Genomic DNA, 25,917 nt, shown 5'->3' with positions numbered 1-25,917 from the left:
ACCTTGGACAATACAGGTAAATAAAGCTGTCTCCTCGGAGGAACATCAAAGTGCTGACTTCCTGAAAGCAATGGAGAAGCGGATGTTGAGAACGGGCTTTCCCTGTACAGCTCAGCAGCTAAATGGTTCCAATACTCCAGACAGATCTTGAAGATTTCAGTTTCTTCAACTTCTGATACCAACAACATATAATGAAGGGCCTGGAAAAGTGTGGTTGAAACATCTCATTAGTAACTTCAGCAGTTAAAACACATTGCTTCAAGTTCAGTTATCCAGATACTGATAAAATGCCAAATTAACATGAAAGTCAGAGAAAGAGAAGAAGCATAACAATTGCTATGCTGCCCCTCAGGGATATGGTTTAGTGGTGGTCTTGGCAGTCCTGGGGTAATGGCTAGACTTGATGAACTTGAGGGTCTTTTCCAACCTAGCTGATTCTATGACATTACAGGTCAGTTCTGACCTGCAGAGCAACTCAAAACCAAAGCACCGTGTCAATCACTGTTATTTATCAGATGTGTATCAATTCTAAATCTAAAGCAACCTAAAGACATCTTTAAAAGTGGCAAAGCCAAATCAGCCTGTCTGTAAACTATCAAGCTTGCAGCCTCTGGAGCTTCTGCAAGGCATTTTGGTTTACAGCCTCAAAACCCCTTCAACAGCTAGTTGCAATAACTGCTACTATCAAAGACTGCTACTGTGGTCTGGATCCTTATACTCTGAAGAACTCAACCATCAAAGCCATACTGATGGCTTGCTTTCTACAGAAGTCATCTACCGGAACACTTTCAACCTCTTCACTGGGGGAACAGCCACAGCAGGCTGAGGAGGGAAGGCCACTGATGCAATTCTGACAGGCTGAGGTACCAACCACAGAAATTAAGAACTACGTAGCTCTTTCGCTAGCTTATTTTTCAGTCCCCTGGTGAAACGTATCAAAGCAACAGCCACCACTGAACAGCAAAATACAATGAAATCTGAAGACACTTTCATTGCGTAGGTACTGCAGCAACTGGGAGCATTTGAGATGGTAAGGACCCGACTGATTCAGCATCTCCATCTACAGTGTCAAACGAGGGCTTCAGAACGACCACACGTTAAGTCTTAGACACATCATTTTTTCTTGGTAATTTCACTTGAAGTAACTTATGCAGCTTCCTCCACTTGTCAAAACACCTCCAATGAACCCATGGACCAATTTCAGATCTGCTACATCCAAAGTGCAGATATGAAAAGGTTAGAATGACATGGAACTTTAACGTAGTTGTGTAATTAGGTTCTATCACAGTGGAACTTACAGAAGTGAAATTCACCACTTTAGGCCAGCCTAAGAACTCTGTCAAGCATTTCATCATCCTATGCAAGACAAAACCATCCAGAACTGAGTTTTGTAAACGTCTGTTTCAAAGAAGAATTTAAAATAGCTCTGCTGGACAAGAGAAGAGGCCAATACCTAACAACTGCACTCCAGCTTACACACAATGACAAAGGACGAGAAACAGCTTCAGCCTTTTACACAGCTCTTCCTAATAAAGCCTCAACATAAGCAGAAACTTTTGCTGCACTCCCCCAATCCACAGCTATTTTGAAAGCTTACTCTTTACAAGTTCAGGAATTATCTGGGAACTGTTGACAGTTGTTCTTTTTAAATCAGTAAAGTTTAGGTCATCTTCTACATGAGCTGCAGTTTGATACTTGCAACCAAGTTATATCCATGCACTTTTTCTGTAGAAGACCTCTAGAAGAAACATATTGAGATGACTAGCTGGAAAACAGACTAGAATTGAGATGGACATGCTAGAGAACACCTATCTAACTGCAGGATGTACTTCCCCCTCCCAGTGGACCCTGGTCTCCATGTCTCAACTGTGGTATTGTTCTTCTATCTCTGTCTCAGGGCAGTTCCTCACCCTATCGCCTTCATTCCTGCACACGGCTTGGTTCTGGGCACAGGAAATGGTGCTTCAAGGGGCTGTGGGGCCAATTTCATCCCCTTGGAGCTCAGCAGTGGTAGAGGGATAGCCTCATTTCCCAAAGATTAACAAAACAACCAACTCCCTGATTCTGTGATCCAGTCCCACTACCATACGAGGCAGTACCTTCAGTGTTTAGTAGTCACCTAGAATTTAAGCCTTGCCAACCCTTCATTCCTAGCTAGATTTACACAGATCCCAGTGTTTTTGACAGGGAAGGTGCACTTCATAGTGTCAAAATTGCAAAGTATGCAGCAGTCTCCAAGAAGGGAACAAGCAAAGAAGGACTGTAGATCTTGTTCTCAGCTGTAACAGCTGATAATTGAGGCCAGCACGTCCTCCTCCAAGGCCAGTAATACTACAACAAAGCACACAGAGTCACTCGGTAGAGCTCTGCCATTACACACAGCTTTTACTACCTCGAAACAGAGCATCATCCTTGAGGATGACATTCAAAGCCTTTCGGTTAATCTTCAGGAAATGAGGCAACGAGCTACACCAGGACAGAAGCACTGAACCACAGCATGTGTGTCACACAAAAACATAACTGAGCTGCTCCATACAGACTGATTAAAGTCATAGCAGGAGAGTAAAACAGCAAAAAAGGAATGTCAAGACCCGTGGAAAAAATATATGGATTGATTTTAAAGCAGTATTTAACACTTTCAAGGAGGAACGAGTAAGAGGAGGGAGGGACAGATGTATGTCTTCAGACATATAGGATCACTGAAAACAGAAAGCCACTGAAGCACATTAGGAGGCAAATCTGAAAGGCTTTTTGTATTCATGTGATTTACTAACTATGAAGAAAATAGGGTTTTCTTCCCCCCCCACCCACTGTAAGTACAACGATCTAGAGATCGTGTTAGTATCACACCCTTTGAGTACAAGGACACACTTGTACAGCTTTAAAGTGGATAAACTGAGCAACGTACCTCCATTAATGTCTCCCTCAGATTTAATCTTTTCTCTATAAGCTGGCCATGTTCTTTGAGGAACGTGCAGAGAAACAAGCTGAGATTCTGGATAAAGTTCTGCTCATCATCTTTTCCATTCGAGTACGCAAGTCGGATATTGGTATTTAAAGGAAGCATCTAATAGAAAGAATGAGCATTAAGCAAGGATTTCCCTTTCAATAAAGACATACAACTGCTATATTTTAGCAAATATGCTCTATTTTGACAAGAAAGCCCTTCTGATTTTCATGGGAGCCCCTCTTTACAGAGCTTTAAGGTCTTACAGCTCCCTCACTTCATCCCAAGACAGACAGCAAGCAGAAAATGCAAACAGACACAAGAAGTTCCAATGAACTAAACCTTTATCCACCCCTTGGAACAGCAGCTGTAAACAAGGAGAGCGTTTACTCTATCAGAGATATTTCCAACCGGCTTTGGGCAAAGATGTTCCAAAACTGTGTTTGTTACCTGCCCCAGTAACACTAAGTTTCAAAACATTACATCATCATAATGTTAGAATAACATGAAATGCCTCCTCCTTAACACGTAGAAATGAGCAGGGAAGGCTCTGAAGGACACTGGAATATGTATTTCAGTAAACTTGTAAAGATCTCTGGCACCTCTTAGGAGATGCACTGGCTTTTAAATTCTATCATCATACACATGAAACAGGTTCAAAACTGTCATAAAGTAGTTAGACAGTTAAATAGTTGACACTATTAAGCTATAGAATAGAGAGAACGAAGTTTAACACTTTTGCTGCTGCCAGGTTTTGTGTGGTTGTGATTGCTCTCCACCTTCATTTTACAAAGCCAAGAGACTTAATATTTGCAATGAACGCAACAGTTCGCATCCATCCACACACAGCAACGGTCACCCTAAAACCCTGTAGGTTACAAAACACACAAAACACCCCAATTTAGGCCAGGTTAAACCTAACTATAAAAAAAAACCCTTTAGCTCCACTTATGCTGGGGGAGAGCATTAACAGCAGCACACCTGTTCTAACATTACAAACAGAGGAAAAACCAACCCCAAAACCACCAAACCTTCTTCAACTGTCACAAAGATGCAAATACAATGAGGAGAGCTGCAAACCCATGTACCTGAATCTGAACTGCTCAGAGGGTAATCATCAATTTACATAAAGCAGGGCTTTGTATGACAAACACATCTACCAGTTTCAAACATGAAACAGAAACTTGCACAAGCCACGTCACTTCAGGTCTTTCAAGTCTCACAGTGCACATTTTGTTGCAACTCTCCCTACTTTCCCCACCAGACACAGCCTTAGTGCTCAAAATGCCTCTTAAATTAACCAGATCAATGCAACAGAAATATAGCTGTGATCGAGTCAGAAAAATACACTTAACATCTTCTGACCAAGCCATAAATACCACTGAAGAACAGTATTTGTCCTATCAAGACCTCTGTGATGAATATAAACGCATAAACCCAACTAGGTTCTACAGAAATGGATTTTGTGAAATGAAAAGAGCCAGGAGGTGGCTTACAAAAAGCATTACCTGTTTTAACTGCATCATGGTCAGTGTGAAAAGCGTTACAAACTGTTCTTCATACTGGCTTACACTGACACCTGCAATCTCTGTGAGGCACTTCAAAGAGACGTTTCGAAACATGGGGACATTTAAGAACTGATGAGAGAAGAAAAGGGTATTGTGTTACACGCTAAGCTTATTTCCAACTGTTATTTGAAGTCAAGAGCTGTCAGTTCTGGCATGAGTACCTTGTATATTAGTGTGCTGATTAACTTGGTCTCAAATATATATCCCAGAGGAATCCAGTTCAGAAATCGTAACAAAGTCTCCAAAGTTGCTTGAACTAAAGGAGCATTTTGGGAGTTTTCCTGCAAAGGAACATTAATGTTCATACCACTGCTAGGCATGAAGGGGAAACCTTTAAAAAGAGCATTAAAGAAGCAAGACTTACCATTACAAACTGACACAGCTGAAATATCTGAGAGAATTCATTGCACATGCTGTAAAAGATAAAAAGAATTAAGCACTTCCACATTCCACAATATCTGCTTTAATCACAGTATCTGTGCTCACAGAACAGGGCCTGAAGACCTTGAAGCCTGTGCCTGCAAATTCTACCTTGGAAATATGAGCAATGCTGAACCTAAAAGGGTAGGAACCATCAGTCAACAGATACTACTTGCAGCAAGGTAGAAATGTGCGTACAAAGAAGTTTGTTATTACCTGACAATACTGCTAAAGGAAGAATCAGTAACCCACTCAGCCTCCTAAATCAAATCAGACAGCAGTAGGTGTGCACTCGAAAGTGAGAGCAACTATTTAGCAGCAGGCACAAAGTCTGCCCTACTTATTAAGATGTAAATATAGATACTTGCCTGTCTTTCAAATGCTTAGCTTTCACTTGAGTAATCTGACCACTGGAGAAATCAAACACTTCTTCACTCAATAGCTTAAGGATCACCATATTGTTCTGACAAAGGCTTTCACTAGTCCTGCTTGCTCCCACAATATCGCTTATGAAAGTTGGCCAGTGCTTTGGCCATTCCTGTTTCAGTATCTGTAAAGTAAAGCATCCTTATGTTAGATACACATGCAAAACCAAAGGCTGCAACAGTATTTAGAACTTTATGAGCTCTACCTTACCTGAACAAGAATCATATTCAATTTCCCAATATACACTTTCTCTTTCTGGAGAAGAGAAGAGAAGAGTCAGGTTGTGCATAATATTCCCCTCCCTCTTCCTCCCCTGAAGGGAACTCACTTACTTCTACACACGTTGGGTCAGATGAGGTCTTGATAATTAGGCCAACAACGTATTTTTTAATGCCTGCAGAAGAGGTAAGAATTTATTGTCAGCTCTGCCACACATCCTGCATACAGTCATGAGTATTTGTGAATTCAGACTGCTCACATGGTTTTAAAAAGAAATACTGCCAAGGAACGAAGATGCATTTCTCAGTGAGCACCCCTCTTGACTGTAGTGCTAGATGGAAAAATCCACCTCTGTGTCTATTCTGCAAGGGTATCATTTCAAATGTACAAAATGGCTTTAAGGAAAAGCTATTTCAGTGAAACAAAGGAAAACAGACCAAGGGTAAGAGTGTACTTGGAGTAATTTGCAACAGATCAATGTATCAGCTTCCTAAAGGCTGCAAGAAATTGCGGAACATTGCATTGGTCAGACTGCACAATACTGTATTAGGCTGAAGATGGAAAGATGGAATTCAGCACTGCCCAGACCCTGAAATATGTTGCAGTAGGTACTTACGAATGCTCCTGTAGAGCTCCCTCAGAGAAACGTGTTTCTACCCATCATGCGTTTTCAGACCATACCTAACAACTCCAACTTGGCAGATACACTCTTGCTGCCTCAGCCAAGTGTTTACAAGGGCAAGACAAAATACAATCTGGAGTCCATTGACAGAAACAGAAAAGGAACTCCAAGATTAAACAGCTTTTTAAGCATGACTCCAGTTTTAACAGCAAGTTAGCCAGAACTGCACAGGAAGCTATAACATCACCTTGACTGTATATGAAAGTCCAGAGGTGCTCCCGGTGATCCACTTTAAACACAGCACACACAGCATTTCAAAGTGAAATGCTGTGCCAGAGCTTAGGGAAGTTTTCCTTGCATCACCTTACAAGACTGAAACTGAAACTTCACTCACCAGTGCAGCACAATGCACTTGGATTTGAGGTATTGTGCTTTTACGGCACACATGGATGCTATGGATTACAAAGCTCTCAATGAATTCTGGTTTATTGATTTCGTTTTTGCTTAAAGTGACAATGTGTTAACTGGGGGCACAGACTGTATTTAAATCAATTGTTCTGTTTCTGCCACAGATGTTTTTAAAGGACTTGAGAGTTTTCAGCTCCACCACAGGGAAAAACACCCCCAAAAAAACCCATAGCAAAACACTGTAGCAAGCTGTACTGCTTAACGTTTTGTTTTGCCATCTAATCCTCAGCTCCATCCTCACCTCTCACTAAAGACAAGCAAACAGTGGCTTTCCAAGTGACTTTTCAATAGTCACTTTCAAGCCATTCTGTACAAAGCCATCTGACTCCAAGAAAAGGCATGCACAGAGGATCTGGAGTGATGAATTAGGTGAACATAACTAATAGCTCTACTTAAACACAGCTTTGACTGGATGATCGACCTGAGCACAGCAGGGATTAAACACTTCTAACAAGGCAAGTGTCTTCTTGTCGCAGGGAAGTGTTACAATAGGTGAATGTTTCCCTATTCAAATCCATGAACCCAAAACCTGGTTTCAATCAGTTCATCGACAAAGCCAATCACCTGACTCATGCAGACAGAAGCATACGTTGGAGGCTTAGAGCATGTTGTCACTTCACTGAGGAGGATGCCTTAGGTTGAAGGCTTTCATTTTCCCATAGCCACTATTCTATATTTTAAGACATTTCTAAGGCTTTACCAGAATCAGCCTTGGGGGTTTTTGCATTTCAAGCCTGAGCAACAAAATCAACAGTTTGGTAACTGCATTCTCATGAAACCTGGAAAAAACAGGTCTAGACTTTGAGCCATTAGATACAGGGGCTGCTCTACAGGTGGCTCCAATAAATGAAACTATTCATCACTATCAACTAGGATCAATCAACCACTGCTCCAGAAGAACGGTCATTAACAAAGTAAATATCACTGTCGGTCACTGGGTAAGAGCTCTTACCAAGCACTAGCATTAGGCTGACATCACAGGCCTGTCCTACTATTTTAAAGCTAAAAAACCCACAGTCTTGCTGAAGCATTACAGTCATTCACAAATGAAACATGAAAGCCCCCCAAAATAGTATGGAAATAGGTTTGCAGTGCCAGAAACGCAACTATTGTAACTGTCTGCCAAACCACTAAGGGAAGCCTACTGTTGCAACTCTGCATTTCCAAATGGAATTAGAAAGCAAGTCCTGTTCTTATTAGACTCCAAAGCTACATACTTTCCATCCTGATGCATCAGTAGTACTATATAGTTTGCTTACAACTTCAGTGTTGTGCTACCAGCAATCTCACAGATGAAACAAGTTGCACTGCTCTAAAGCTTCTCCATTGAGGGGGGGGAAAAAAAAACATAATCATAATAAAAATTAGTTACTATTAAAACAATTGTCAAAAGACAACCTAAGAAGTTTGCTCCTTTCCATACACACAAACTGCAGGTGTAGAAGGTCTTCCATTCAGTCAACAAGTCATATTCTTAAGCCTTGAAAAGCAGCAGCTCTCCAATTCTCAATACCTTTTTTGGCTTAAATGGCATTTTCTACCTGAAACTACTGAAGAATCATGGGCTTTTAACATTTAACAGCTCACTCCTGGTGGCCCTGCTTTGGTGGGGGGTTGAACTAGATGATCTCCAGAAGTTCCTTCCAACCCTACTCATTCTGTGATTTTATTCCATAGGAAAGAATTCCCAGTAGAACAAGCATGTTTCAGTTTTGTAAACAGCACACCCAAGAAGCTGTTCAAGGGTTGTAGTCCACTGGATTTACTAAAATCAGTGTTTCAAGAACTTAAAGGAAGGGTTATTTTAAGGAGGCAGAACAGGGCATGCACAAGCCACACAACCACTGCCCAGCAGCTGAACAAGTCTTGACGATGGCAGCAACACAACTGCCAAGTTCAGACCCTTCACTGAGACAAATGGGAAGAGACAAACCTTCCAAAGGAACAAAAGAAAAACCCAACACCACCACCTGGGGCATGCAGCATTCTTCAAGGACCAGCCAACATTACAACTACACTGATCTCATGATAACCTGCGACCAAAGGGAGGCAGATCCCATCTGCCATTGAGTCAGCACTGACAGTCCTAGTACCTGCTCACGAACTTGTTCAGTCTGAACTAGCAGAAAAACAGTTCCCACAAAGGTCAGTCATTTTTAAACTGTTTTGCAATGATCTCCGGCCAGGAGAGCTCCCTGAACCAATTCAAAGGGCCAGAGAAGCACCAGTGCTAGCTCTGAGACGTCACAAAGCGCTCAGGTGAGGAACACTCTTACCCACAGCAGTTTAGCGGTAGATCAGCCCAGCTGCAACATCAAAATATGTTCCAATTATCAGAAATGATGGCCATCATCACTGTTAGAAGGCCTGGACAAGCATCACTTATCTGGATAAACATCAGAACGCAGTCCTTCTGTGAAAGTTGCTCCGCTACACAGGCAAAGATAAGCAACACTGAAACACTTTCCAAAGGGAAAGTGTTTTCACAAATGACCCAAGCTATGCAATAGCTGGAGCTGAACTGGGACACTGAGGAACATCCCATTATGCAAAACTGGTAAATTCTGCAGTCTAAACTTGAACACTGTGAAATACCCTGGAGTTTAATCTCTGAACATGCTTTTAGAAGCAAGTGCATCCCACCAACTGTTTAACCTGAGCTCCTATCATGACCAAACGCAGCATGTTACCATGAATGCACAGTAAGTAAGCAGACAAAAGCACTTAAGACATACAAGCACATTCCTTTATGCAGTTAGAGCACAAGCATCCAGCAGGCGTTGAAAGCTATTCTAGCTGGTGCTGCAGATGCAAGTTTACACTAATGCACTAAAATGAAGAAATTCTCTGCTTACATCAAAGAGGCATAAATAAAGCAGGCGGACACTGCAACTCAGACAATTAACATCAGTAAATTAGGATGTCAAACCCTAAAGCTGAGCTGTCCCCTCCAGGGATGGTTGTATGTATACACACTTCTACTGAGCTGTTTTAGTCCCAAAATGCCATCTTATTTTTAGCCTTATGAAACAGTGCTTTCCCATATTGTCCTACAAATCATCTGTCCCCATTAGTGAACCCAGTCCATTATGCGTTGCCTTTTCAACAGAATAGGATGCATCATGAAAATCCTGATAAAGGGCGCAGAGCTTGTCTTACACACATAACTGCCATGCAGTTCACAGAATAGTTAGGGTTGGAAAGGACCTTAAGATCATCCAGTTCCAACCCCCCTGCCATGGGCAGGGACACCTCACACTAAACCATGTCACCCAAGGCTTCGTCCAACCTGGCCTTGAACACTGCCAGGGATGGAGCATTCACAACTTCCCTGGGCAACCCATTCCAGTGCCTCACCACCCTTACAGGGAAGAATTTCTTCCTTATATCCAGCCTAAACTTCCCCTGTTTAAGTTTTAACCCATTACCACTTGTCCTGTCACTACAGTCCATACTGAAGAGTCCCTTCCCAGCATCCTTATAGGCCCCCTTCAGATACTGGAATTCATTCCCCCTTCATTACACAGAATCAAAACCCATCTCTTCCTGAAGCAGGCAAGAAATTTCCATTAAAATATCTCATCATTCCACAGTCTTTGCAACGGCTTAAACTGTATCAAAAGCTTTACACTCAACTCCAGAGCCTTCCTGTGAGCCACTAAACTGCATCTCTCTGAACACTTCACTTTGAGGGAAGTTGTACAAGCAATTCAGGTTTCATAATGAAGAAATGCTTATCCATTCCAGCTCAAAACACTCCAGACAAACTCACTCTGTTCACAGGAACAGAATTTCATTACCTATTGCAGGATTAATGACACGTATCACTGAATTGAAGACCAAGAAGCCCTTATTTCTAGGCAGTTTTTCACACTGTGAGAGAAAATCCTTCTGAGACCACAGCACTCTAATCAAATTACACCCTTTGTAAGTATTATTAAACAATCAACTAAACAGTATCAGAGTTTAAAGCAATTTATTATCACCTCTATAAACTCCAAACTTTGCTTGACAATGGCAGTACAATCCTCTGCACATAAGCCAAGTTCACTATGAGATGTTCTGGGATATGCCACCCACCTTTCACTAAAGCAGCTCGGTAAGGTTTGAATGAAAACCACATTACACCATTTGTGTATGTGTAAGCAATCCAAAACATCCTCTTAGGGACTAAATGCATTATGAAGAACAAATCTAACCCATTGCTATGGTTTATGACTAAACATGTCTCAAGGCTGAACATGCAGGCCAGGCACCAGATTTAACCTCATTTTACCAGTCCTGCGCCCCATAAACTCCACTCCTGTCTAGATAACCCATTGGTTCAAACTATGAACTCCAAAACCAAGAGAAAGCAGACTCATCACTGCGTATTTCTGAAAAGTAAATCCACTGTTTTGCCCAATGCCCACCTTAGAACTATGGGAGGATACTACAGACAAGCTCTCCAAATGCGCTTACACTCCTCAAGCTTCAAAATCAGCAACACCTCAGGAACAGAAATACTTTCTATGAGTGCCCTGGGTTCAGCTGTAATAGTAATTTTTCTCCTTCCTAGTAGCTGATGCAGTGCTGTGTCTCACCTTTACTCTGAGCACAGTGCTGGTAACGCACCTATGGCTTAGTTATTGCTAAGTAATGCTTACCCCGATCAAGGACTTCCAGTCTCTCATGCTCTGCCAGTGAGGAGGAGCATGAGAAGCTGGGAGGAAGCAGAGGACACCTGACCCAAACTAGCCAAAGGGGCTTCCATACCACAGCACATCATGCTCAGTATATAAATGGGGGAGAAGTCACCCAGAAAGCCCAAATCACTGCTCAGGTTGGGCTGGGTATCAGTCAGCAGGTGGTGAGCAATTGTACTGTGCATTGCTTATGTTTACTGGGTTGTTTTTTTTTTCCTTTCTCTTTCAGTTTTATGTTCTCTCCCCTTGTTATTTCCCTTATCATTATTATCATCAGTAGTAGTTGTTTTGTATTATACAATTATTGGACTGCTCTCATCTCAACCCATGGGATTTATATTCTTTCCATTCTCCTCCCCATCCCACCCAGAGTAAGTGAGCATGGTGCCGAGTTACCAGCTGGGCATACACCACAGTTACAAGTCAAAAGGTACCATGGCCAGAAGAGTTCAACTAAAACCTACTTTAAAATAAGAGCAAACTTAAGCATGGAGTTTCAAGGCTAAAGAACACATTTTCCTACTTGCATTTGGAAGCTAAAACCTCCCCGGCATTCTGACTGCAGCAGTAACAAAGCCCTGGCTAGCCTCAAGACCCAACAAGTCATTCTGATGTACAACTGGAGGTACAGCTAGGAAAAGACACACAATTAAAAGGTTACAGTTCAGGCTCTATAATTAACTACAGTTTTGGAAACAACCTCCCTGAAAATACTGGGAGAAATACAACTTTTCCATTCACTGACAGCTCAATTCAGGCCACTCTTCACTTCAACGCTTAAGTGCTGCTACAGCTACAAAGGGAGAACAGTATTGTCTCATAAACGGATTTAGCTTCATCTTAATCAAATGTAAGATCTGTCAGCTGTATTTACTACACAAACCAAGTTAGACATATTAAGCTTATAAAGTAAGATATAAGATAACATTAACTGATTTATAACCTGCAGGAATTGTCACTAAGCATTGCTTTGTTACACCGAGTTTATTTCCTGCACCCATATTTTACCAGTTACTTCAAACCGGAGAACCCTGTCAGCTAAAGGAACAACTGGAGCCAGGATGAAACTCCCCCTCAATTTAACCAGTTTCCCTATCTCCCAGGTAGTCAAAGCACCTGAACAAGCTCTGGAGCAGTTCTTTTGTACCAGCCAGCACCATCAGCCAAAAAAACAGAACAACTACCACCACAGACCAAATGAAACTGGATTAGAGAGGAAACACTGATTCTCCCTCCTAAACCATTGAGGTCAAGATGCCATGGTAGCTAAACATATTTAGTTCCTCTGCTACTGATGTACAGGAGAAACCAGACAAGTAAAAACCAGCTAACCCAGTTCCCCAAAAATGCAAAGTCATTTCACAAGTATCAGTTTAGCCCTGTGAAAGGGAAAAATATTTTATAAGGTTGAACTAAAGGCACACATAGAATCACAGAATGGTTTGGGTTGGAAAGGACCTTAAGATCACCCAGTTCCAACCCTCTGCCATGGGCAGGGACACCTCACACTAGACCATGTCACTCAAGACTCTGTCCAACCTGGACTTGAACACTGCCAGGGATGGAGCTTTAACCACTTCTTTGGGCAGCCTGTTGAGGTGCCTCACCACCCTCACAGACAAGAACTTCCTTCTTATTCATTAGGATAAAGGATTCCCCCTCCCCAAAATCTTCAGAAAAAGTACAAAAGTCAGGAAAAAAATAAGAATACTTAAAACTGACTGCATGGCTACTGATAGTAACTTTATTTTGCATTGCAATGTACTGAGCTACAGACACTGTGTCTTCCCAAGTGACAGGAACCAGTCGAACAGTGCTCTCATGTCTGCAAACAGTAAAGTAACAAATCTAAAGCACCAACTCAAATGTATCAGTTCCACAATTCATTTATGCTATGTATCCAATATTATCTTGGCATCTTGAGACTAAATGAGGTAGCATGATCCAAAACACAGCCAACCACTTCACCCTACCACTACCGTTTCTCACCTATTCCATGCATTTAGAGTGTGCCTTTTTAAGACCTGGAATTACTGAGTTACATTCTGTATTTGGCACTGTGTTTGGTTCAGTTCCAAACTATCAAGTAAGCCTAACTTAGCGTCATCTATTCCACTACATCTCCCTTCACCAGTGGGCAGTAGTAAGCTGAATAACTACTGACTCTTTACTTTCTTCCTGCTCTGCTGCCACAGCCAAAAACATTAGGAGAGCAACTTCCAAATGCTGAAACTAAGTGCTCATATAACAAGATACAAGTTGACATACTCTAAAGGCACACAGAAAACTGAACTTCAGGGTGCTCCGCTGATTTCTCAGAAGGACATAGTTGTGCCTGAGCCTCAGTTGAACCCGCTTCCTAGAAACCTACACGTGTGTTTGCAAGAGCAAACCGAATGTGAAACCTTAGTTTCACTTTCAGAGAGAGCTTTGCTTTATCTGTCAACGTACAGTTGGAAGGCATGGGGGAGGGAAGGTAAGAATAACCACAGAAATGTGGAAGTCTCCCTCAACACTTTTTTCCATCAACACATTATAATCAATATAGTTTCCGAACCAAAGCACTGAGTAACAATGTAAAACACATCTGAACACTGTTAATGTGAACTCGCAGCATAACTCATAAAACTGTATTAACTTTAGTGAGTTCCAAAACCAGCCTTTAGTATAAAGTCAAGTATGGAACAACATTCAATGTCAAAAATTGAAAGCAGTTGTACTACACTTCGTCCTGACACTTCTTTGTAAAGTCCAAGTGGCAATGGCTTGACAGAAAGCTACATGAACAAGCAGTGATCCTGCAGCAGAGGTACCTCCCTTTACCACAGGTAACATCTACAACTCAGCAGACACTGCATAGCTGGGAGAGGGGAAAAAATAGAAATACATTTAAAAGTGCAGGATTTATGTTAAGACTTCCAGACTCTGCAATGAAAGAAGACTGCGGATTTTCCCTACGCTGTGCTGCCAATTACAGTAATGTAGCTGCACATACACATGCATTAAAGCAGACTTTACAGTATTTCACTGCCTAGAAGAATGAATTACCATTAGTAGGTAAGACTATGCATTTATTTATGTTTCTGTCTTAAAAGAATCACAACAGTTTACAATCTCCAAGTTACATAAACCTACACATGCTACCGGATGGACCATGTCGCCTACCAGAAACATGACTGGATACTGGTGAGCCTGTGTACACTCCTGTGCCAACTACAGAGAGCCAAAACCTCCACCTCAAAACCAGGAGCTGACCTTAGAAGCTGCCTACTGTTAGACCTTTTCAGGTAAGTCAGTACAACATCTAAGCAATGATGTTTCAAAACTATCAGTCACAGGTTTTACCTTCACAGTTTCAAGTGCTCACCACCCCACCTGGACCACAGTCACAAAAGGGAAAGCTGTGGTTGCATCACACAGAAAAGCACAGATGGTCTTACTACATGACAAAAAGTTACTAGCCTAATTGGATTTGAAGCTAAAAATGACTTCACTGGGGACTAACAGTCTAAATCTCAGTTAATACACAAAGAGGAAAAGACAAAAATCCCTCCCTACCTTCACACTGGTTCCTTGGTAGAATCTTCCATCTTGTTTTTATCACATTTTCCAAGATTTGCAGTCCATAATACTGAAATTGGAGAAGAACAGAATGTGAGTACATTACTGTAGGACTAACTAACTTTCAGGACTCTCATTCAATCAGACATTCACACTTAACATCTAAGACTTCAAGATTATTAAGCTAACAATTTTATTAAATATATATATATACACACATGTCTATTCACCCATTTACTGAGGTTTCATGCATTTTTCTTTTCTTGCTTTTATTCTTCACTACTCTACATCCTGCTGTTTGATCATGCTCACACCAGGAGGGGAGGGGGGGGGGAAATAACACTAATGAAAAGCCCTCACTCTGGCAGACAATTTTGGCTATCTGGAGAAGTAGCAGCCAGATATGAATTGCTATCATAAATGACTGGTCATATGTTCAAGTATTAACACAACCAGGCTCCTAAAATATTTAGCAGCTTGGATGGTCTCAAGCTTCCTATCGTTCTTCTAAGAGCTGAAAAAAAAAAGGTCTTGTCTTAGCATCATATGTCCTGCCACTGGCACTTCCTAAAGAAGGACTTCCCAAACTTCCCTGGACTGTTACTTTAGGAACAGCAAGACAACCCACAAGGTTTATTTAATTTCAATACCCACCCCAATATGGCAGCTATTTCTACTATTTAAAGATGAACTTTTGTGCTCAGTCAAAGAATAATAGAAATGTGAATAAACTCTTGGAAATCCTTTTACCTTTCAGGAATTCCTTCCTATGTTCTTACCCAAAACCATTAGGCTTGCAAAGTAATCGGTAAGGCCACAGTCCCTCTGCCCATTTGTCCCTACTGCCAACTCACAGTAACAGGGAAAGAAGTTTGTGGTGCTATGATGGAAGAACTTTAATATGTAAAACCCCATTAGCATGAATAGACAGGAGAGAAAAGGGGACGAGGAGGTTTGTTGTTATTTTATCTGCAGTGGATTAGGAAGAAAAAAAAATCATCATCACATCAATGCCTGAAAGGTAAAGCTCAAGTTTTCACAGTTCAAAGTTTGGCTGAGAATAAGAGTTCCTCTTTAAAACGGTTAGTTGTTATACAAAGTAGGATCATGAGCATTTCAACCAAAGGGATCACGAACGCTTCAGTTTCATTAAAAAACACCGTGTCGACTGTCCCAAACTACATTGTATTAAAATACCACTTTTGCTGTTCTCATCTTAACATAACCTACATCCCTCTGCTTCTCCATCCGACCAGGTTTCTACAAGCTTCACGTATACATCCTGCATTTGCATGCTGTCATCTTCCAAAACTCTCGGGTACCAAGAAAAAGTACGCATTAACAGACTAGCAATGGTATTTTTCTTCTGCACGGTCAGCAGCAGAAGTTTATCAATGAGATTTTAAATCTGAATTTACTTAATTACTTAACATAAAAACCTAAATGAAATCAAGGGATGTTCACAGAAGGAAATGTATGGAGACATTCTTCAGTAAAATGCTTCACTTCACGGGAAGTGATTTCAGACACTGCTACAGATTCACAGACACCATCTGCAACCGATCCAGGCTCACAAGACATCCTTACAAAAGCTTCTAACAATGTTGAAAATATACACATTGGTATCAGACAGCCCTAACGCTCCTGAAGCGGATCTAAACACCAGTTAAATGTCTAGATTCTACAGGCACCTGCATCACTTACCCCTTCAGGTAACAGCTAACCACAGATGTTTTGCTCCCAGACTTTTCTCTACCAGTCAACTTATTTAGCCTTTAAGACCAGAATGGCAAGTTTACTTTCACTTTTACAAAAGCACTGGAATACCAACTACCACCTGAAAATCCTGACCTAAACTAAGGACAGACTTTATCTTTGGTCTTTTTCTGTGCCCTGCGTAGGATTTCCTCCAAGTAAAAGAAAAGGACAGACACTTCTAGCAATTTGCCACGCTTAATCCCGCATTACCTGCTCAAATACCTAACTCAGATTCACACACCTTAAACTGTGAAGAGGTTCATGCTGTCTAGATTTCTATTCATTCCTTTGTACAGATGTGACTTCAATTCTGCTCTCAGCTAGTGTCTTGTTCCTCTCTTCCTCAGTACTATTCATTTTTCCTAACACTTGCATATGAAATTAAACTGCAGCAGAAATGAAATCACTGTATGCAGTCTTCACCTACACATCCTTCTTGCCATACCATGTCTGAAGGCTTCCTCAGCCTGCCTGAACACTCCGCAATGGACCTTCTGGGTTTTTCATCTTGGCTTTTTAGCTTCCCTTGATTTGATGGTTCTGATTTTTCCTTATTTCCCTGATAATCAGCTACACTAAATCCAGAAGGAAGTCACCGACACCAGTTAGAAGTTTTGCTGTTTGTACTCTTGGAAGTGTGTAAAATCAACTCTTCCAATAGAAGACAAAACAAACACTATCATCTGCTCATAAAACAAACCTTTCAAAGTTCATTTGCTCTTGGTTTGCTTATTTCTAACTAAGAGGAATTCGCTACCCAGTTATGTAGATGAGGGACAGGTAACAACAAAGACTGGAAAAAAAAAAGCATGAAATGATCCCTATGGTAGAAATGTCTGTGGTACCCTTATTACTTATTCTATGCACCGAATCCCTTTCCCTCCCGCCTCCCAAGAAACAAAAACAATTGATGAACAGAATTCAGTTAAAGGGAATCAAAAGGGTAGACCTTGTGGAGGCCTGCCGTCAAAGCCTAGCTGTGTCAGTTGCACAGGAAGACACCCCTTTTCTTCCTATTACAAGCAATCAACATAATGGAACATTATGATTAATATCAGGTAGTGTTAACAGCTTTAATTAAAGAAAAAATATGATTGCATAAAAGCCAAATGTCATAGTGCATAAATTTAGCACCAAATCATTTGCAATTTATGTAAATTGAAGAATTCTTTACCTGTTGCTTTCTTTCTGTTCCTTTAATCATCTCATTTTTCACAAGACAAATTTTGAGTTTTTAAAAATACTGTTGATAAATCAACTTAAACATTAGTAACGTCTGTCAGTATAAAAAGCAAAGTTTACCAGGCAAGCAAACAGGCAAACACTGTTACTTAAAGGGTAGCACTTTGAGGAAGTTCTTTAAACTCTTTTCCCCTGAACTTCAGAGAATGGAACTGCTTCATGAATAGCCATGATTTCAGAAACCAGCCAAACACGGTTATTTTCTGTTCGAACACAGTGTGTATCAAGCAGAAAAACATGCATGTCAGTTATCTGAGGTAATAAAAGACAGTGAAAACACATTTCCATCAACTTTTCGCTTCAAACTTCAAAAGCCTTTGGTATAGCATTTAAAGTTGTAGAAAAAAAACACCTGAATGCTGCCCCTTTTAGTCTCTACCACAATGGATGGATTCAAACCAGTAGTACAAAGTAAATGTAAAGACTAATCTCCTACTACAAAGAGTTTGGGGTGTTTAACTTTCACTGATTGCTCAAAATCTTGGCCTAAAAAGGTGTCTATTTTGTCTTTTATACACCTAGGGACAAATTCTCTCCTCAGTTACGTGCATATGGCTCTCAGGATGATCAAGAGAAGACAAGCACTTATCCAAGGACAAAATGTGGCTCTAGGAGACTTTTCATTACTCAGATGTATACAGACACACACCAGTCTTTGGAACTGGCATTATGCTTATATGTGCCTTGAAAAAAAACCTTGTATTTCCAATTTAGCTCTTCCTTTTTACAAAAAAGGGAGAAAAACTCTTGCCAATATAAAAGGAGGTTTGTCCTTCTTTTGTCCATTTACAGTTCTTGTTTAAAGCCAACTTGGGAAACAAGACAATAAGAAAAATGTGGCTTGAATCAAGAAAGTCTATGGCTAAAATGAGATACCTTCCTCAAAGTTTATGAATGGAAGAAAGAGGAAATCCAAATAAATAAAAGTTAATTTGCTTACTTTGGTATTCATGTTCTGAGAGAACTCCAAAATAGTATCAACTCTTGTCCACGCATCAGGATGTTCTTTTAAATGAGTCAAGACTTCCTGCGCCATTCTTTGCTAAAAATCAAGTTTAATAAAAACAAGTATTAGCATTAGATTACTTAAGAAATTATATACTCTCAGTGACATTAATATATAACACATCTTTAAACCACATATCCAAGAGTTACAGAACTCAATCAGGCACAGTAAGTCCCTTAAGCCTCCTTCTGTGTGACAGCTGAAGTGTTAACAACCAAACTCCAAAAGTGCATTGATGCAACAGGACTTTACTTACTTCCACTCTTCCATACTGAATAGCTCATCAAGAGCAGCAGTGAACATGTGAGAACAACACACATTACAGGCGGAAAGTATTAGAGAATGAGGTTTTCTTCCCTTCAAGAAAGTCATCCAGGTATAATTGTACTCAAGGGCACCCAATCTTTCTACTTCTACTGTAGGCATTCATATAAAGTGCTAGCCTTAAGGAGTACTGTATCATGCTGTGAAGTTGTCGATTTTCTTTTGAAGAGCCAGGGAGCAGAGCATTAGAGATCTTCAATCCCTACTTTTGAGGAATCCCTTGGTATATCTAACAGCTTACAAAACAGTAAAAGAAACTGGTTGGGGAGGGGGGACAGAAGGGAGCTGATCATGCTAATGGTTTGTTCTTTACTTGGGACTGACCTTACCAATTCTTGTGCTAGATACCATGGTTTCAGTAACTTGCACAACCTCATCTGAAGCAGTTACATACTGAAATAGTCGAGTTCATTTTAGCTATCCTTTCAAAAGCCTGCGTGCCCATAAGCATTTTTTAAGGAGCCAAATGATAGCTGTTTTCAAAAATGCATTGTGCTGACAAATCCTGCTGCAAGTTGCATCATCTCCACCATCAGACACTGTCTTACCAACAAGATGAACATTTTGCATCCCAATCATCAAAACTTAGATCATTCTTTCACTGTAGAGCCAATTCAATGGCATTACAAACCAGTTAAAGCTTTACTTTAGGATTAACTTCAACAGAAATTACTACAGCTGTGCAGATTCCTAGTTTGCTGCAAGAACATACTTGGGATAATCACCAACTGATGTAAGAAAATAATGTTCTTCAGTAAGAAAGAAACCCTATCAAGACCCAAAATCTATATATTTATCATACAAGAAACACAAATTGGGCATGGGATTTACCAGGTAAAAATTAAAAGCTACAACAGTAAGGCACAAGGATGTCTAAAATACCTGTACAACACTGGCATCCCCACTTCATACAATTGAGCCCATAGTTCCCTGCCTGACACTGACCAGAAAGGAAACCCCTGTAGATTTGATATGGAGAAGTACCACACCAATACTCCTTTTAAGTCCAAAACCAGCACGACCATATTCTCACATTATGACATCAGTGCTTTACAATAAAATAAATAAAGGGGAAAGAATAACTACTACTTCAGGCTCAGCCTGGGTGTGTTTTTATAGTGGCCTCCTTAGCGCTTCCAATACTGCTGACATACCACAGGATCAAGTTTCAGCACCAACAGCACATATACAGCTCAATATTCCTCTCCCAAGCCCTGAAGAGTTTGTTCTCATAACCACTAACCCCTCTTCTGGGCATCAATTTCTGTAGTTTCTTAAAACCCGTATAAACCAAACAGTAATACTGAATCAAGACAGAAGCCTCACTGTTTTGTTGCTACCAAAAAAAGGGTATCAAATAACAATCCTTCTAGACATGTGAAGATCTAACAGACCAGTAGAATTAAGAGCCTGGGATGAGCCCAGGTAAACACCTCTGAGTCATCTCAAGTTTGGTGCACTAGGGTGGGGTTGGGGATATCTATTCTTTCCAGTCATACACCAACAAAAAAAGCCCCAAGAACAGAAAAAAAAAAGCAACAAGAAGTTAGGACAGAAAAGAGCTTCTTTCTTGCCTAAAACATACCAGCAGATAAAGGCTTTTGCAAGCAAAGACAAGAATTAAGCAGAAGGAAGAGACAGGTGAATCTGAAGGCAAGTTCAGCATGGGCCATCCAGGCCGCATTCTAAACCTTTCTTATCCCAGCATACACTCATCTATTCCAGGCAAACTACTGTTAATCTCCCAATTTTATTACTTAGTTTCCTAAGCTTCTCTTATTCCTGTCACCCTTTAAGACATGATTTGAGCTGACAGGCTCCACAGAGAAGCAGTGACTTCTGAACTCCTTGCAAGAGGTAAGAGCTCAGACTCACTGAAATATGTCTCCACCTTTGAAAGCGTACTACAATAGGAAACCAAACTCTCATTGAAGCAACACATGCACCTAAAAGAAGTTTCTCTCCTGATTCACTTTTGCTAGCTAAGTGCCACCTCTTGAATTTTCACTTGTTATATTAGTCTTCTGAACACCAGAGACTAAACCCAGCTGTTTCAAGTGAAGAAACTTCTCCCACCACCAGAACAATGGCAATTCGATCATTGCCTTTAGTGTTAATCCCCTACTCTCCTCATAAACCTTCCCAACTTTTTAAACTCCATTCAAACCAAACAATACTTTAAGCACCACCTACTCTGTAAGGCAGCACAGTACACAAACATACCACAGAACAAGAACTCCGAAGTTCATACTCTGAAGGCAAAAGCTACAAGCAGTTTTCTGTCACAGAATCATAGAATAGTTAGGGTTGGAAAGGACCTTAAGATCATCTAGTTACAGCTAGTAACTGTTTGAATTCTGGACACTCAAAATGCAAATACTTCAAGAAAGAGCAAAGTATTTTTAAAAACCCATAGGAATTCACATTAAGTCTTACAAAAGCTTCTTTTCTTTTAAGACACACACAAAACAAGTATATTACTGTTTATTCTAACAGCTGGAAGGAATAGAAAAGCATCAGCTACTTTGTCTCATTTTAATTCACTTATTGTTGTGCAAGAATATCTTAGGAAGAGATGCCCGACACTGAAACTCCCAATTTGTTAAGCACAAACAATTAACATTTGGCAGAACAGGACCTCTGCCAACACCCTTGTGGCAGTACTTGCTTTCAACATTTAAGTCTTATTTCCGAAGTAGTTCAGGAAATACATCAAAGCAATACAAGATTCACTTTCAAGACAATATATGCATGCCCACAAATGCACATTCTCCCAGTTTCAACTCAGCCTTCACAATCTGTTCTAAGGCCAAAGAAAGACTGCAAGAACCATCAGACAAACAATAATGGGGGTAGGAGAAGACCCAAGAAAGAACAACCTCTCCTCTTAAATTGTGCGTGACATGGTTCTTTGATTTTCATGGTTTTCTGATTCTGTGATTCCAAGTACAAATACAGCAATAGTGCCATTAACATTTTTCTTTTAAATACAATCCTTTAGTGAAGCCAACATTGAATTTATGGCTTCACAATCCCACCCCCAATAATAAACTGCAGGTAATTCAGACCTTTCTCAAGAACTAAGTCAGAGAAGGTAAGCTGCAAGCGGAAGTGCCCTTACAAAATTTTACTTGGCAACACCTTTCAACAGCAGGAGGCATGCTAGAAATGAACACACACTAAACTAACACTGTTCCAAGCGTCATTCCAATGTTTATAACGTCAGGCCTGCCTTTAAATCAGGGCATGTCAATTACCAGTGAGATTCCAGCCACTAGCAGGGTAAATTCACTAATATTACTGATATTTATTGGATTCATTTTGCTCAACTGATTTTCTGTAAGGTGAAACATAGTCAAGAAACATAGGTTCTAAGTCCACATTACCTGCGCGCCTTCTCCATGGTACAAGCAGTTCACCACATTGTCCAAGAGGTTGATATCCAGTTTCTGGTTAAAATCCAGCAGCTGGCGAGCTGCATGGTCTGCTAACATTGTCATAATTGCTGGCATAGATTACTGCAAAATAAACAAAAAAAAACATTAAGAAATTATTACTCTATGTAGTTACAAAGCAAGTGCTTCAACTTCAGCATCTCATTTGAATGAGGCGAGCTATGTTAGCAGTACTGGACAGCACTGAACAAAACACTCCTGCGATTGCTGAGTGAGGAGCAGGACAAAGTCCTTCTGAAGAATTCACCCATCACTGCCCCAACTAAACTCACAGAATCAACTATGTTGGAAAAGACCCTTAAGATCATCAAGACGGATCCAACTACTACTCCAGGACTGCCAAATTCTCAGGGTCTTCAGCAAGTATAGCACGCAAGACACACTAGTCTACCATCTGCATTATGAGCAAGCTAAAATTGATTTCAAAGCAACTACAAACCCCTACCAGTCCCTAAACACACGTAAGCCACCAAGTTTGCTGGCACAAACACCTAGTATTGTTACAACCAAAACCCATACTGGGTCTCTCAGACAGATGTTTAGTTTCCAAGCCCAACATGCACATTTAGAAGATCAATTCTAAAGAGCTTTTCAACAACTGGCTATGGAAGTAAGTGAATGTGATCTACATACACACTAAGAAATTAGCCAGAGGATGTTTTGCAAGTACTTGAGGGGAAACAAGAACCACGTACAAGTAAAAAAATCAGCATTGAAACTAAGGCAGTTGGCTGTTTGAAGGCACTTTGAGAAGATGAAGTAAGAGGACTGTGAAGTCAGCAGGTTACTCCACATGCCACGTTAGGACACTTGAAACTGAAACGGAATTCTACGAGAGCTTTGAGGCCCCATAAAACCAGCCACACATGCATTAACTCTTTGTCCTAGATACTACGGCCTCAATATTATGCAAAGGAAGTCAGGTGGGGTGTGTGTGTGATTGTGGGTGTGCATCGAGGATGCTTTCCCACTGGAGACTGGTACAGGGCAATTGTGAAAAGCCAGAAAATTAGCCAGAAGCCACAGAATTGTGGATGGTTAAATTATACTCTACCCTTTTCAAGCCACACACACCCCACCCCATGCTGGGAGCATCTGATCAAGTTTATTGCTGCCTTCTCACAGTCACTGGCAATCTCAACGCAGATTCCTACCCTCCCCTCTACAGCAGCTCTATGCCATTCATCCCCCCTTTTCAGAATCTTCCATAAAGCTTCAGTTGAGAATTAGCCAGATGTCTGGACACTGCAAGAGCTCTACTGTAACTTTTTCAGGGATATGTGTATACTCAGGAAGATACCATCCGAAACTTCCAGAAACACCCTCATACACCCAGCCAACCCTTTTAGAGTAACCCAGAAGTCAGATTAGCTCTTACTAAATAACCTCATGTGCAAATAAGAATTCTTTTTATGCCTTGCATGTTTAAGTCATGCTCAAAAGTTAAGAGCAAGACAAACCTGTGCCTCAACCCAAGTAATTACTAATTAAGTGAAAATCCTACAGAAGCATAAGGACAAGGAAAATCTTTTGGTTGTAAATGCTTATTTGCAAGCAGCGTCAAGGAACTTCATCTACTTCTATAAAGAAAGATATTAACTTAAAAATACAATTCAAATGATTGGGTTTTGAAGTCAACCACTCAGTATTACTACACTAACATAATCATTTTGAGAGCTCCATCTCAACATCCAGTCAGCCATCTACCTGGGAAGACAGAAGGAAATAAACATCACGTAGAATAAATAAATCAAAACTAACACTCCACTTCTGTCCTTTCCCCACAGCCCCTGAAGTTTACGAAATCCAGGGTTAAGTATAGAAGCAAGAACCAAAACAAAGCAGCGGGGAAGACCTATTTAATTCTTTTAACTTAAGAGGCCACTTGAAATCCCAGCTCATCTGGCAGAGGGGCAGTAAGCAGCGCTACTAGAAGGGAGCTGCACCCATGAATAAGCTCTGAAGCTCAGAGCAGTTAATTCTCCCACCAGACACGCCCCTTTTTGTTCACATCTGGCCTCTACCGGGAGCGGGGAAAGCGCTTTTCAAACTACAACAAGCGCCGTAAAGCAGTCGTTCCTCAGGTAGGGCCATTCATTTCTGATTTAAGCCTCTTTGGGTGGTTTTTAGGCCCTAAGAGCACAAACGAGGAGCCACGTGACACAGAAGTTATTAACCACATGGAAGCAGAAAGGAAATGTTTTGAATAGGGCCCTCTGCCACTCCCAGCATTATCTTCAAAATGACCTACCTACTGGCAAACTGAAATACAGAAATGGCGGCTTTGTGGTCAATACCAACTGCAATCAACTCTATTTCCTACTCATCACGCTGCACCCACATGAGGCTTCTAATCTTTGATTGACTACCCTCCTATACTTCGTTCCCCATCATGCCTGAACTCCAGAACAGGTTTAAACCTCGGCTCCAAGAACCACCACTAATCAATTCTTCCATACTATCGGGGAAATAGAAACAAAAAGTTGAGTATCTCAACTACAACATAGCGAGAATCTGACATCTACCGAAGGTCAAAAGAACTGCATTTGCAGCACTGTTTACATAGTTATTCCAACTTCCAATGACCCCGGACCTTTAACACAACAGATGATGATATACTTGATATATTCATTTAAGCATGTCGTGCACTGGAACAGCAGCATACATTTAAGCAGTGAGAAACATTGAGTATTCACAGTGAACAGTCAGAGCACCTTCAACCTTAAAGCTCAATGGGGGCAGCGACTAAAAGCAAACAAAACCCCCAAAAAGACAACCTGGGAGAGTCACTCAGCTCTATTCCTCAGCATGCAGTTCCTCTACTGAACGCCAAGTGAATTACCGCCCCAAGACCCTCTTCCAATGAATTAGTTGCATCACTTGTGAATTCCTCCAGCTGCACCGCATGGAGGGGAGCACACCGCAGCCGCATTACACTTCAAACGCGCCCGCAACGAGACGATCCCTTCCCTTCCCTCCCCACTTCACACACACGTGAATGTACGAGATGCAATCACACCGCTCCACCAACATCCTCCCGGCACCTCGGAGCATTCATTCTCGGGCACGGCCGCGCCCGAAATCACCTCCTCACCCCAACGCGGAGGCCTTGCCCCTGCTCCCGCCGCACGGCCGCGCCGCTGCCCGCCTCACGAAGGGGATGCGGGGGGGGGGGGGAAGCAGGCCCGGTGCGGCGGAGCAAGGCGCGGAGAGCCG

At 41.2% G+C, this 25,917-nt stretch overlaps 1 protein-coding gene across 3 annotated transcripts in view; it reads right to left on the bottom strand.

Annotated features, from left to right (window-relative positions):
• XPO1 (exportin 1) overlaps positions 1–25,712 on the bottom strand; it is a 38,790-nt gene extending 13,078 nt beyond the window's left edge. The window contains exons 1-12 of one of the 3 annotated variants that reach the window (XM_057405747.1): positions 25,694–25,712; positions 22,633–22,764; positions 18,857–18,958; positions 14,914–14,986; positions 5,694–5,755; positions 5,572–5,616; positions 5,304–5,485; positions 4,880–4,928; positions 4,677–4,796; positions 4,456–4,584; positions 2,909–3,067; positions 3–200 (exon numbers count right to left, since the gene is read on the bottom strand). In XM_057405747.1, the coding sequence (XP_057261730.1) occupies positions 3–200; positions 2,909–3,067; positions 4,456–4,584; positions 4,677–4,796; positions 4,880–4,928; positions 5,304–5,485; positions 5,572–5,616; positions 5,694–5,755; positions 14,914–14,986; positions 18,857–18,958; positions 22,633–22,758 (1,245 nt within the window). In that variant the 5' untranslated portion in view covers positions 22,759–22,764; positions 25,694–25,712. Of the gene's footprint in view, positions 1–2; positions 201–2,908; positions 3,068–4,455; positions 4,585–4,676; positions 4,797–4,879; positions 4,929–5,303; positions 5,486–5,571; positions 5,617–5,693; positions 5,756–14,913; positions 14,987–17,623; positions 17,688–18,856; positions 18,959–22,632; positions 22,796–25,693 lie in introns of those variants that run through there. The other 2 variants (XM_057405746.1, XM_057405748.1) reach the window with 2 other exon arrangements.
• Positions 25,713–25,917: the final 205 nt, after the last annotated feature.

This window comes from Pezoporus wallicus, unplaced genomic scaffold, assembly GCF_028554395.1.
Source record: "Pezoporus wallicus isolate ANWC-B61680 ecotype Strahan unplaced genomic scaffold, APGP_CSIRO_Pwel_v1 contig_6714, whole genome shotgun sequence".
Classification (NCBI taxonomy): Eukaryota; Metazoa; Chordata; class Aves; order Psittaciformes; family Psittacidae; genus Pezoporus; species Pezoporus wallicus.
Note: the sequence above shows the minus strand (reverse complement) of the source record. Positions and strands in the feature narration are given on the sequence as shown.